This window comes from Sinocyclocheilus rhinocerous, unplaced genomic scaffold, assembly GCF_001515625.1.
Source record: "Sinocyclocheilus rhinocerous isolate Xijiao unplaced genomic scaffold, SAMN03320098_v1.1 scaffold2516, whole genome shotgun sequence".
Lineage (NCBI taxonomy): Eukaryota > Metazoa > Chordata > Actinopteri > Cypriniformes > Cyprinidae > Sinocyclocheilus > Sinocyclocheilus rhinocerous.
Window position 1 is genome coordinate 355379 of NW_015639821.1, and position 15085 is coordinate 370463.

The window sequence follows — 15085 nt, forward strand, 5'->3', positions numbered from 1 at the left end:
TTTTTTTTTTTTTTTTAGTTTTATTGGGGTTTTTTTCTTTATTTTTTATTGTAGTATTCATCTTTAGCGTTCAACTCATCCCGTTCAGTGACGAGAAGCAAACTGAGAGTTGTCAGACTCACATATTGTCAAGTTTTTCATGTTAAAGCAGCACTCAAGTCTTCATCTGAAAAATGTAAACATCTAGTATTTAATGTGATGTTTGAGGAGGAAGAGGAGGGAAGCCTACATTGACTGAGCTGATGAAGACGACACGTTTGAGAGAATCAAGATGCAGCAGTAGTTGTGTCATTCTGTCAGATTTCATTCACATTTACTGTATTTAGTAACAAAACCGCTTATGCCGCTTTTAAAGTTCATTTTGTTCTTTTGGAGCTTGACAGACTCGGTCACTATGAACTTGTTGAATGCAAAAGAGCTGTGTAAAGATGCCATTTGATGTCAGTAATTCAACCACATTTGCGATAATGCTCACCAGAGCAGCACAGTATCATCCTGAGAGAGGAAATGCTGATTAACAGTAAAGCGGCTTATCATCGAGACAAACTTCCTGACAGAGAAACTCACACATGCATGAGCTTTAGAAAGAGAAGATGCATCCTAATGCACACTATATACAGTATATACAGGTCACATAAATAGAATTTAGTCATTCAACTCAATATATGAGGACATGAACTTCATCTCCAGAGTCCCCTCACCAACACTTTATCATTTAATTTAAAAATTGTTACAATTTTAGCTCTTTACTAAAAATCGGCAAAATAAAAGTTGCATTTTACTTGAAGAAATTATGACAAATATATCAATATTTAATTTATAATTAAAAATAAAAACGTAAATTATTATATTTTCATTTGATTAATTCATTTTAAAAGAATGTTTAAACTGTTAAAATTGTATTAATTTAATTGATTAGACATGCTTTCATTGATAAATTAATAAATTCATAAAATTCATAAAAATTAATTTAATACAACAGATTTTATACATCCCTTGGCATTATAGTAGGAAATATTTTTTCACAAACTCCATTTTTCCATTTTAAATTTGTCTGGTTTTAGTGGTTTAACTGATTTTTTAAAAAACTAAAAGTTAACCATTTAAAAATGTATTACAATTTTTACAATAATAGGGTCCAATTTTTTTTTATTTTTTTTTAGAAATGTTTAATATTTCTGTATTTATGATGTAATAAAAATGTATTAAAAACGGTTAATCAAATATTAACAGTGCAATATTTGCTTGCTCATATTTCAATAGCAGTCCTTTTGCTTTAATATTCATAACTACTCCATAAGCTCGATTTGATTAAGTGTACAGCCCAACTTTTCATTTATTCATCTAAAACTCCATAACATACCATTTTATACTGTAAATTACATTTTTATGACTGGATTCCATGTTTCCACCCACATTTTCCCCATCACGTACAATATAGATCCCTATAATAGGTATGATCAACATTAACAGTACGAATTTATGTAAAGATGCATTATAAATAAGTTAAATAAAAATTGACTTTTGTGCATCCGTGCATGCAAATATTACCCACAATCTAATGCTATGGAAGAAGGTGTGTTTGAGACAGTACTCTTTTGATATTTTTTTTTTTTACACAATAAAAATGAATGCATTTTTGAAACGATGAATTCAGCTAGATCCTTATGCTCACATGCAAATGAAAGCAGCATGCAGCACCAAGACTCAATTTTATGACACGTTAAGACGCAATACCAGCATGCGGTCTTATTAGGTACTCAAACAGTATACAGAGTACTCTCTAAAGGAATTACAAATGTTCCCATCATCAATGAAGCACACACGTTCAGTGTGCAGTACAAGTACGCATTATGGTGTGCAGCAAAAATGAAAAGCGCATTCAGCAGAAGACAGTGAAGCTGCGTTTGTTTCAAACCTACACAGACAATAGAAAGAAGCGCAGGGCCATTAGAGACCGCAAGTCCACACAGACTGCAGCTCCTTCAAAGCTCTCTGGCATTTCTTAACGTCTTCAGACGCATTAATTATTTAGGGCACCCAATTAGCCCTCTTGTGTCCACAGACCCTTAAGATGGAAACAAACCCCAGACGCCACATTTCAGACGCTGACGCTACAACAAATGCCAAACCTCTGTGCGATCGGCCATCACCAATGATTTAAAATGATTACACTAACATGCGCCCGCTCTAATAACTTAAATGATAAAAGTGACAGGTCGGACTTTAATAAGTGCAACATCATGAATTATTAATAAGAGATGGCTGAGGTCCTCGGAGGAGCGTGTGTTTATGAGCGTTAGGACGTGAAAGACAACATCTCCCCGAGGCCTTCCCTCGTTTACAGTCGCTGTAGCGTATCTATTAGCGCGTTCAGGTTCTTGGCAGCATGCGAAAGCAATTACAGCAAGTGCGTAAAGCCAATTACTGCTGCATTTTGCCATCAAACGTAAACCAATCAGCGCTGTCACAATTATTTCATGACCTGCTATTCGAAATATCTTCAATGGCTTTGCGGGAAACTCTGTTTGGATGAGCTGGAACACGTTTCCTTCATGCTACCTGCTTCTCTGGTCAATTTAGGAATGTTACATAAAAAACATGGTGTATTTTTACTTATTTACATCACAAACTCCGTCTGATCAACAAAATGCAGGCAGCTCAGAAAAACAACCACATTTTAGCTGATGTGTTTGTCAAAGGAAAAAGTCTGCATGATCATTTTCAGCCTTATCGCTTAAATTGCCAAATTTACATTGCAAAGGTGGTACAGAAGCGGCTCTGAAGTGGCATTTAAGTGTCTTTACACAGATTGTTTAATGCTGCTCAGAGTCGGTATAAATGCATTTACTCAGCCATTACAACTGTACACTTTAATATGAGGGACTGAGGTGAGTCAAAGACAGCATAATTTAATATGGCTTTTATGTGGCATTCCATCTTTAAACTGAATTCTGAGCAGGCACAGAGCAGCCTTAACTCAGTTGTGTAAAGACAGCACATCAAACACGGCAAAACGATGCACGCATTGAACTTTACGCCAAATTTATACTATAAAGTTGGCACGGAAGCGCCTCTGAGCAGCATTAAACAATCTGTGTTAAGACACTTAAATGCCACTTCAGAGGCGGCATAAATACATTTACAAAGCATTTACAACTGTACACTTTAATACAAGAGACTGAAGGGAGTCAAAGCCAGCATAATTTAGTCTGGCTTTTATGTCTGCACTGCACACTCAATTTTGAGCAGGCACAGAGCAGCCTTAACCCAGCTGTGTAAAGTCTGCAGATCAAACGCTGCAGAACGATGCATGCAATGAACTTTAATACTTACGCCAAATTTACACAGAAGCGCCTCTGAAGTGGCATTTAAGGGTCTTTACACAGATTGTTTAATACTGCTCAGAGGCGGTATAAATGCATTTATACAACAATTACACACTTGTATACTGCAATACTAGGGACTAAGGTGGGTCAGAGTAGGCATAATTTAGTCTGCCTTTTAAGCCGCATTATGTTTTTACACTGAATTTTGAGCAGGCAGAGAGCAGCCTTAACTCAGCAGTAGGGTTGGGTACCGTTCACATTTTAACCGGTACGGTACCTGAATTTCGGTGCCAGTATCCAACGGTACCTTTTTTCGGTACGTTACTCTCGGTGTAATTACAAAAACATTTATTTAAGTGAAAAAATAAGTCCAAAAGTCTCAATTTCAACATTTTGAACAATAGGGCCCTAAAAACTTTTTCTTTCTTTTTTTTTTTTTCCAGAAATTCTTGTTTTAATTTTTCTGAAAATCAAATGAAGGCATTAAACATTTATTTTAAATCAAATGAAAATTAAACCCTTTTATTTTTTGGCAAACAAACTGAGGTTTACTGTTGAAATTAATATATGGAAGAAAAATTGTGTGAATATTCCTTTAAAAAAAAATTTAATAGGCTAATAATTGTATTATTGTTTTCTACAATTAAGTGATTAATCTAGTTGTAATATTTTTTTTTATCATTTAATTGTTTTATTTAAATTTGACAGAAATTTTTATATTTAAAGATGTGCATTATACTTTACAAAAGTAATACAAGAGTAATATATTTCTTATATATATTTACATGTTAAACCGTACTTTTATTTTGACAGGTTGCCATGAAGTTTCTGTGTGTATACAGTATGATGATGCGTAGCGTAAATTACGTTTTTATGAATGGACTCCGCGATCCCGTCCGCATTTTCGCAGAAACCATATGGACCTAGAAATGTAACCACACTTTCAAGAACATTTCGGCTTGCCCTGTGTGTTGTTTGAACGAGTTGCAGGGGTGACATCAAGTCACAGGGTCTCTCTTTCTCTCTCTGGTGTGTATGCGCCCAGATGCGTTCTCAGGTACCGAAATTTGGCACCGATTGATTTAACGTGAATCGGTACTCGGTAGTACCGACGCAATTCGGTCGGTACCCTTAAAAGTACCGAGTTCGGTACCCAACCCTACTCAGCAGGGTAAAGAGCACATCAAACACTGCAGAATGATGCACACATTTAACTTTAATACTTTTTAACAGTAAAAGCAACATTAAAACTCATAAACATCTGATCACAATTCCAGTAAATTAAAGTAAATATGACTGGATTTTCTCTCTACACCCACATTATTCCATAACGATGTCCTGCGTTCAGTCTGAGGGTTTTAAATGGAGATCAGCGTGTCTATTCAGAGCCGCCGGAGGTGTTTGGGGGTTCCTGCTGCACAGGTAATGTGCCCAGCAGGGCGACTCTTCCCTGGGCATCTGAGCCTGCGGTGTGTGGCGCGGAGCTCTTCCTCAGCAGCTGGTGAACCCTGTGACCTCTGACCCCTGCGGTGGGGCGCAGCAGGCAGACCTGAGATAATTACCCAGCGGGCCGAGAGACACGCTGGGCTGCAGACGAGGGAAAAGATGCACAAGTTCTTATTGAGTATCTGCCTTCTCTCTCTCGTTAACTGCCCGTCTTGAGCTGATAAATCTTCTACTGTACAAGATTTAAAGACCCTTAAAACACTACTTGAGCTTTAAAGTTCTCTAAATCATCAGTTAGCAGTGGGATTAGTTTTCAGGTGATGTGTTCACTGCAAATGGAGTTTACTCTAAGAAAAAAGTGCTTTACGCAATGTGTTACAAAATGTGTAAAATAAAAAACAAGTCTGTCCAAATTAATTAATACATTATTCATTCAGCCGTATACATCCGCTGATTCCTCTATTAGCTATACACCGGAATGTTTTTATTGACTCATTTGTGAGATAAAACTGTCTAAATCACGAAGTTTTGAACGTAGTATCCCAAACATTAGCGTGATGTAAACAAACAAAGCTTCATACAATATCGTTCATGTCGCATCTTATTGTTATGTCAGACCTTTCAGACATATTTGCAGTACACTCGTTCACCATTAGTGGTATGTAACATATTTTATGTTCACCTGCGAGTACAATCAACTATCGGTGCCGATTAATCAGCAAAACCGATCAATCGGTCAACCTCTAATGATTTCTGTCATGATATACACAACACATCAAAAACCAATGAAAAAAAAAAAAACTGAAATACCTTTGAAACACTTCCTTATATTTCAAACAAACTCTGATGATCCTGAGCAGTTGAACTAAAACTGAACATCAAACAAGTCTAATATGGGCGACAGCTGACGTCCTGAAACTCAACATGAAACAGCATTCACTTCAGTATTGGGATGGTTGATAATAACTGAAAAAAAAGAAGTTTTAAGCCACTCAACTGACTAGACATACATGACTCTTTTCACTTAAGACAGTAAGAAACCACTTAGCAACCACATTGAACACCCCAGCAACTGCATAACAGCACATAAAAAAAGTAACTTTACATCAACACCCTGGCAACCATCCAAAAAATCCACAGCAACTATATCACAGTAGGGCTGTGCAAAAAATCGAATGCGATTTTCATGCGCATCTCGTCAGTAAAGCCGCTCCTGTGATTAGTAGTCGATCTCCAGCAGGTGCGTTCAGATGGAGCGGCATTTACTACACAGAGCCGTAGTTCATGAAAATCGCATTCGATTTTTTGCACAGCCCTATATCACAGCAAGATAAAAACAACCAGTAAGCATAGTAACCATATGACAATGCCCTGGAAACTGGCCAAAACACCCTAGCAACTGCATTACAGTAAATGAAAAGCAGTAAGTAACCACAGTAATTTTATAGCAATGCCCTGGCAACCACCCATGACACCATAGCAACTGCATAACAGCACGTTAAAAACAGCCGGTAACCATAGTAACTTTATAGCAACGCCCTGGCAACCAATAACAGCACGTTAAAAACAGCCGGTAACCATAGTAACTATATAGCAATGCCCTGGCAACCAATAACTGCTCATTAAAAGCAGTCAGTAACCACACTAACTTTATAGCAATGCCCTAGCAAACAATAAAAGCATGTTAAAAACAGCCAGTAACCACAGTAACTATATAGCAATGCCCTGGCAACAAATAACAGCATGTTTAAAACAGCTGGTAACCACAGTAACTTTATTACTGTAACTTTATAACCACACTTGGATGGGTTAAATGCAGAGCACAAATTCTGAGTATGGGACACCATACTTGGCCACACGTCATTTTCACTTTCAGTAACTTTATAGCAATGCCCTGGCAACCAATAACAGCACGTTAAAAACAGCCACTAGCCACATAGCAATGTATAACAGAATGTTAAAAACAACCAGTAACCAAAGTAACAGCACCCTAAAACATACAGTAACCATATAACAATGTACTGGCAACCACCCCCAGCGAGTTTTGCAGTCAAACAGCACTCAGATTTTCTTCAGCAAATATGTAGTTGTGTAATGAGATTTTAAGAACACTAATAGATGAGTGATAGATGACGCTCCTAATGAGTCTCCTCAGCCTCCTCTAAGTTCATTTCGTTTCTTCTCAAAGTGTGATTGCCAGTTTTATCATCTTATCAATAGGTGCGTTTCGCATGAAGGCAGCGGTGCAGACGAATATCTGTTTTACAGAGGTTTTCTACTGCAGCGCTCTATTTCCACAGCTCTGAAGTGACTGAAATCAATTAACGTTTGACACTCGTGTTGTGTCTATTATACACCCTTCAGAAGATCAATAACAACAGTGCAACACGCTCAATAGGAGGGTTTGTTTGTAATATACAAGCATCAAGTTCCCTTCTGTTCAGGTGGCCTGCATCACACATGGGAACTTTTCTGGTAAAAAAAATACATTTTTGTGGTTTGGAACATTTTCACACGCCGCTTGACTCACTGTACTGCGTGTGGGGGATGACACGGAGCAAACGAACCAGAAAAACCTCCAAGTATCCTGAAATATATTGTCAAACGATCAATTAAAGGGATAATTCACCCAAAAATAAATTTGCTGTTAACCCTCAGGCCATCCAAAATGTAGGTGACTTTCCTTTAGCAGAACAGTAAAGAAGATTACTGATGAAACTGTGGTCATTCATAAAATGCAAGTCAGTGGCTGCTAGGGGTGTGCGATATATATCGTCTGCAATAATATCGTAATTGTTGTTTTAACGATGTGCGATTTGACATTATCGAGTATTTTGCAAAAACCATTCAAAACATCCCTACAGAGCGTAATCTACTTGTGTGTGTGCGCATTTAGAGTGCGTTCTTTCACTGCATGATTCAGTCTATTAAAATGCATTTAGAATTATCACAAATTCAAGACATGATGGCAGAAAATGTATATATTTATACCACTTCATATAGTTATTCAATTTCACACGAAGAGTGCCGTTTTTCTCCAAAAATTACCATGATTACAAATGTGACATTGAATTCAATAAACAATAAGTTAATTAAGAGACTTACGTTTTAGACACCATATTGCTTGTTTTTGCTCTATTTCGCCAACAAAAATCATCCCGAATACAGCCGCAGCGCTGTTTTGTGTCTCTGAGCAACATGACGGTGTTTCGTTCTTGAATGAATCAACTGTTTAAATGATTCGGTTCAATCGCAACGACTCACTTATTAACAGTGATTTGCTGCCACCTACTGGCGGTTTTAATTTCAAATTTCTGCTTTTATTTTTAGATGTTTTTCATGTTTTAAATCATTTCAAATATCAGTATTCAACGTTTTATGTTTAATATATCAAAACATTATTTATGCATTTGTAATTGCAGGTTAAATGCATTCATGTCTTGCATTAAACAAAATACATGTGTGTAAATACATCTAAATGCCACTTCAGATGCAGCTTCTGTGTTGATTTAATTTGCTTGGTAACAGCCCAGATGTCTTATTATTCTAATTCCCTGATTAAATGTAAGAATTTGACTCAAAAGATAACGGACACTTTTAGAAAAAATGGCTTTATATAGGTAAAATGCCCATAAAACATAAAAATCAGTTTAAACTTATTGGAAAAGATTCATTTCTATCAGTATGAACTGACCACCACACAGAATATGAAGAATATTAAAAACATTATGAGTCAGCTGTCTTCAGCAGTCCTTAAGGTACCAGCACAATAACACACTCAGCAAAATATCGTCTAATTATCGTTATCGATAAAATCCCAGAAAATATCGAGATATTATTTTTTGTCAATATCGCACACCCCTAGTGGCTGCATTTATTTGAGAGAGAAAAAATACTACCCCTGGCTCCTGACAATATATTGTGGTCTTATGAAGTGAAACAATCAGTTTGTGCAACATTATATACAACATTATTACCTGTAATCCAGAGCCTCAGGCAAACGGTTACGAACGAATCATTCTTTTGAACCGGTTCTATTTGGTGAACTAGTTGAATCAGTTCACCAAATCAGACTGAATCATCTGAAACAGTTCCCAGCTCGAGCAGCACAAGTTACTCAATCAAAACTCACTTTCAGATGCCTGACAGTCACTCCGACTGGAAATGAACCAAAATAGCGGCATATCTGATCCTATGATGAATGAATCATTCAGCGCTCCAGTTCCTCCAATAGTCACTGAACTGAGGAAACAATTCAACTTGGACCGAAGACCGATGAGCCGCTGATATGTGCATGCGTGAACCGAGTGCTTGAATGAAGGGACTGATTTATTCACTTTATATGCTTTTTAGACATGTAAAACAACCATGTTTCACATCATTATTGGGTGCTTTAATAATATAATTGCATATATGTTACAGCATTGTGTGATTATGTAAACGAACTAGTGAACTGAACCAGTTCACTGAAACGAACTGTCTGAAAGAATCAGTTTGTGGAAAAGAATCAGATTTCCCCGTTGCACGAGGCTCTGGATTTCAGGTAATAATGCTGTAAATAATGTTCAGTTTCTTGCACAGACCAATCATTTCTCTTCATAAGACCTCAATATATCGTCAGGAGCCACGGGTATTTTGTGTTCCTTGATATGCTGTTTTTATTCTCAAAATCGGGCAGCCGCTGAATTGCATTTTATGAATCATCAAGGCGCACGGTTTCAGCTAAAAATCTTTTCCGTTCTACTGAAGAAAAAAAGTCACCTATCGCTTTAAACATCAATCGAAGAAAAAAAAATCCCAAATACAGACTCAAAGTCACGATGAAACAAAAGTAACAACAGATCTTTTCTTTTATACAAAAACAATGTAGGGCGGGGTCTTGGTTCTACACACTGGATGGTGATTGGATGTTGAGATGTGGGCGTGGCACTCAAAAATGTACGCAGATGAATGTGAACTTGCAGGGGTGGAGTTTATGCACCTAGCAACCACCTAGCAACCACTCACCACATCCTAGCATTGTGCCAACAACTTCTGCTCAAGCAAACACTCTCTAATTTACTAATTAGACATTTATCTGACTTATTTTAATCGATAGTTTATTTACAGTCACAGATTACTGGTGATCAGTGGTGATAATCACTCATAAACCTACAAACCATGAGCTACTACTATGGTAAATGTCCAAAACACCATGGTAATACCATGGTACACATGCAAAAAAACATGGTACTACCATTCTAAAACAATTATAGCACCATAACAATTTTTTACACTTGAAATCAAGTAGCGACAGACATAATTATGAGATACTAGCATGGTAAATGCCTAAAAAACATGGTAATACCATGGTACGTGTGCAGAAAAATATAGTAGTGTGATTTTAAAACCGTTAAAGCACCATGATGATTTTTGCCACTTGAAATCAAGCAGTAACAGACATGAATACGAGCTACTACCATGGTACGTCCGAAAAACATGGTAATACCATGGTACAAGTTAAAAAAAAATAAAACATGTCCATAAAACCACGTTACCATGGAAGTACCACGGTGACATTTAATACTTCTTTACAAGTGAAAATAAGCAATAACAGACACGACAGAGTGCCAATACCATGGTAAATGCCCAAAAAGCATGTATGCAAAAAACATGGTAGTAGTTATAGCACCATGATAATTGAAAATCAAGCATTAATAGACATGATTATGAGCTATGTCCAAAAAAAAACACACAGTATTACCATGACAGTACCATGGTGATATTTAATACTTTTTTGCATGTGAATATAAGCAGTGACACACATGATAGAGAGCTAGTACCATGGTAAATGACTAAAAAACATGGTATTACCATTCTAAAGCCATTATAGCAGTGAAATCAGACATGATTCAGATTGACATGATGGAAACATCACACATGTGCACAATTGTTGTGATGCTGCGCGGTGTGTGTGTGTGTGTGTGTGTGTGTGTGTGTTTTGACTCAGGCTTCCGCCACACACACACACACACACACACACACACACACACACACACACGACACCGAGCTCACGGATCCACAGCAGCACACATGATGATGTTCATAATCATAACACGAGTTAGCACCGGTGATTTACTCACATCTCAGTGGCTGACGCTGAACGTGATCACAGGTGTTTCGCGTTCTTCATCCTCATCCTCATCCTCATCCTCATCAAAGCCCGCCGCCGCTTATTCCGCTCGAACCGCGCCTCATCCGAACGGGAATCTGCTCAATGAGACGCTCAAACACTAAAGCACACCTCCTCAAGTGTACTAATGAGTGTGTGTGAGGCTCGTGTGGATCTGTGGCAGCCGAACAGTTCCCAGCCCCGCGGCGGCGCGTTCTGATCCGGGTCCTAGCGCCGCCGAGCGTCTGCGAACGCCAACAACAGGTTGCAGCGCGATCATTGGACGTTCGCTTATGAATATTAATCAGATGCTGACGTTCTTTACTGGAGCGTCCAATTAAGTAGTGTAATTAATATTCACGAGGTGAGGCTTCACACATCCATAGACTGCGAAAATGCAGTCAAATGTAAAAAAAACAACAATATTTCAGGAATTATAGAATGCTGTTTGGATACTATTTTTCTTCTTCGTATTGCTTACTGTGAACTGAAATTTTAGATCATTGCTATAATTTTATAATATTTTAAAACATGTATTGACTTTTAAATATGATATCATTCTCACTCACGGTGACGTGAGCAAAAAAAATATATACTGGGGGGGGGGGGGGGGGGGACTAAAAGGTGCATCTTTTGCGCTTCAGATTTATCAAAAAAATAAATAAATAATGAATCCAGCACTCCCTCTGTTGCCAGCCAGGTGAATTAAAGAGTGCTAATACTTTACAGCAAACATACTTTTTCATTCTTCACTCATTTAATAGACTGTATTAAAGAGACGGACTCATTAAGAAAGCATCTGCAGGTCTTCCTGCGCTTGCATGCTCTTTGTGCAACAACAATGAACTCTTTGTGTTGATCTAATTTACAAATCTAATTTGACAAGCATGCCGACCCAATTCACATAGGAAAGATAAATCCGCCCACCCAGTGATTGCATAACTCCAAAACTTCACACACATCCATACAAACTCACCTTAAACTCACAACAAACAGCTTTATACTGTGACAGAATGACACACTGATGTCTCTCAGTGATGATGCATTCCCTGTCATCTAGAACTAGACACAATCTAGTTCTGTTCACTAATCTGGATCTAGTCACTGAAGATCTCAGCCGAGTGAAGATCTGTGTTCACATGGCATCAGCTCTCCGTCTCCATGTGAACCGCTAATGTGGAGAGGCAATAGCTTTTAATTGTTTATCAAATGCCAATTAGACTCAATAAGGAAGTAATAAAAGTAGAAAGAAAGGGTTTGCTGGGTTTGTGTTGAACTCGCCTTAAATATTTGTGACTAAAACAGTAAAATAATATGCAAAAATATTTAACATTTAACAGTTTTGATTTAATACTTTTTTCATTGCATATTACATTATCATCATAAATGAACTGGTTTTAGGTTTACAATTTAAATGCATCTTTTGGTCATGTATACTGAAAAAAAAGATGACTAAAAGGTGCATTTTGCTCTTTAGATAAATCAAAAAATTATCTGAATTGTGACCTTTTTATATAATTTTTCTATTATAATAATATTTTTATACAATGCAAATGTATTTTTACAATTCATAATATAAGGAAGTAATATATAATAAATAAAAATATAATATAACATATTATATTATGTTATGTTATATTATATTACGTTAATATTATTTAATGAACCTGAGCTATTTTTTATTATTTTTACGTTATTAATATTACTATTATTTTACACATTAGCAAAGATTAATAAATACTGTAATACTGGACATTGCTAGGTAATGCATTAACTAATGTTAACTAATAGGAACTTTTTGTGTATTTATAGAAATGTATAATATTTTACATGTATTTTCTTCTAAATATAATATAATTTGCACTTACATTAAGAAAACAAAAGATGTTTTTACTGTCACCTTTTTACCTTATTTTTTTCTGTTATAATATTTTTACAATGTAAATGTATTTTTACAATTTTAAATATAATATATTTAATCATATTAATGTTCTTTAATGGATCTGAGCTTTTTTTTTTAAATATAAACTAATGTTAATAAGGATGAATAAATACTGTGACAAATGTACTGCACATTGATAGTTAATGCATTAACTAACGTTAACCAATGCAACCTTATTGTAAAGTTGTACCAATGTATGATAACTGTCTATGAGCATTTTCATCATAATAATGTTATTTCAAGAAAGCAGAGTCACCAAATTGAATTCAGGACAAGTTAATGTAGTTAATATACACTGCTGGTCAAAAGCTTGGGATCAGTAAGATTTGTAATGTGTTTTAAAGAAGTCTCTTCTGTTCATCAAGGCTGCATTTATTTGATCAGAAATACAGAAAAATCAGTAATATTGTGAAATATTATTGCAATTTAAAATAATGTTTTTCTATTTTAATATACTTTAAACTGTATTTATTTCTGTGATGCAGCGCTGAATTTTCAGCATCATTACTCCAGTCTTCAGTGTCACATGATCTTCAGAAATCATTTTAATATGCTGATTTATTATCAATATTGGAACCTTTTTTTTGGAACCTGTGATTCTTTTTTTCAGGATTCTTTGATGAATAAAGTAATAAGACAGCATTTATTTAAAATAGAAATCTTTTCTAGCAATATAAGTATTTTTTATCACTTTTGATCAATTTAACACATCCTTGCTGAATAAAACTCTTCATTTCTTTCAACAACAAAAAAATAAATAAATGAATAAAATAAATAAATAAAAATTCAAATTGCTGACCCCAAACTTTTGAACGGTATATTGTTACAAAAGATTTATATTTTGAATAAATGCTGTTCTTTTGAACTTTTTATTCATCAAAGAATCCTGAAAAAAGTATCACAATATTGATAATAAATCAGCATATTAGAATGATTTCTGAAGATCATGTGACACTGAAGACTGGAGTAATGATGCTGAAAATACAGCTGCGCATCACAGAAATACATTACATTTCAAGGTATACTAAAATAGAAAAGCATTATTTTAAATTGCAATAATATTTCACAATATTACTGATTTTTCTGTATGTCTGATCAAATAAATGCAGCCTTGATGAGCAGAAGAGACTTCTTTAAAACACATTACAAGATTACTGATGTTTCTGTCGAATAAGTTATTGTTCACTGATGTCTAAAGATCTCATATCTTTTATGCATGCATTAGCCTAGTTATCCAAACTTAAACTATTGTTTAAAAAGTGTTTAGGAAGGATGATTTTAATACAGTATTACACTAATGAGAATTGCAAACAGCAGGCTTGAGATTCAGTGCATTTTATGAGTGTGCTAGCTTGTAGAGTTTTGTTATTGCACGTAGCGCACGTGACGGAAGCGTGCTGTCTGCTGACGTCATCACAGGACACGTGACGCTTACGATCACATGACGAGCAGAAGCGGAAAACAGGAAGGAGCGCATCAAAGATATTTATTAATAATCAGGTAAAAGCTTCGTTTGAGTTAAGCACTGTGTTTCCACGCGAAACATTTTATTTGCATGCATGCATTCATTTGTAGATGACTGTATCTTATCTAAGGGTGAAGTAAACAAATCGTGGCATGCACGAACCCATCTTTGTCTCGGATCATTTGAGTGAGGATATAACAGCGTCCACTTTCATGCGCACTCATTTATTGTGAATCACCATCAAGCGTGTATTATGTGTTTGTGTATTATGTGCATTGTGTATGTTGTGTGCATCAGGGTAGGATGTGAAGATGGCCTCAGCGGTGGAGAGGACGGATGATCTGGTGCGAGAGTATCTGATATACCGCGGTTTCACCAGCACACTGAAGCACCTGGACTCAGAGATCAAAGCAGACAAAGAGAAAGGCTTCAGAGTGAGTTTATGCCTGGATATTCACCTCCACACGCGTGCAGTGTCATGCTTTCAGCGGATCTGATCTGCAGACGTGTTGCGTGCAGGACAACAGGACAATAATGAGCTATTGAGAAACATTGCATACGGTCATTTGCGTTCAGATATGCAGTGTTGGGGGTAACGCATTACAAGTAACGCGAGTTACGTAATCAGATTACTTTTTTCAAGTAACTAGTAAAGTAACGCATTACTTTTTAATTTAGAAGAGAATATCGGAGTTACTTTTTAAAATAAGTACGCAAGTTACTTTTTTTTTTTTTTTTCCAATTTATTGATT

At 36.2% G+C, this 15085-nt stretch overlaps 1 protein-coding gene and 1 pseudogene across 2 annotated transcripts in view; one reads left to right on the forward strand and one right to left on the reverse strand.

Annotated features, from left to right (window-relative positions):
• The window catches only part of LOC107752172 (ras-related protein Rab-27B-like), a 44234-nt pseudogene extending 33077 nt beyond the window's left edge, over window positions 1-11157 (reverse strand).
• A 3102-nt stretch (window positions 11158-14259) lies between these two features.
• wdr91 (WD repeat domain 91) overlaps window positions 14260-15085 on the forward strand; it is a 23857-nt gene continuing 23031 nt past the window's right edge. Inside the window, exons 1-2 of one of the 2 annotated variants that reach the window (XM_016568064.1) lie at window positions 14260-14368; window positions 14631-14767. In XM_016568064.1, the coding sequence (XP_016423550.1) occupies window positions 14645-14767 (123 nt within the window). In that variant the 5' untranslated portion in view covers window positions 14260-14368; window positions 14631-14644. Of the gene's footprint in view, window positions 14369-14406; window positions 14520-14630; window positions 14768-15085 lie in introns of those variants that run through there. The other variant, XM_016568065.1, reaches the window with a different exon arrangement.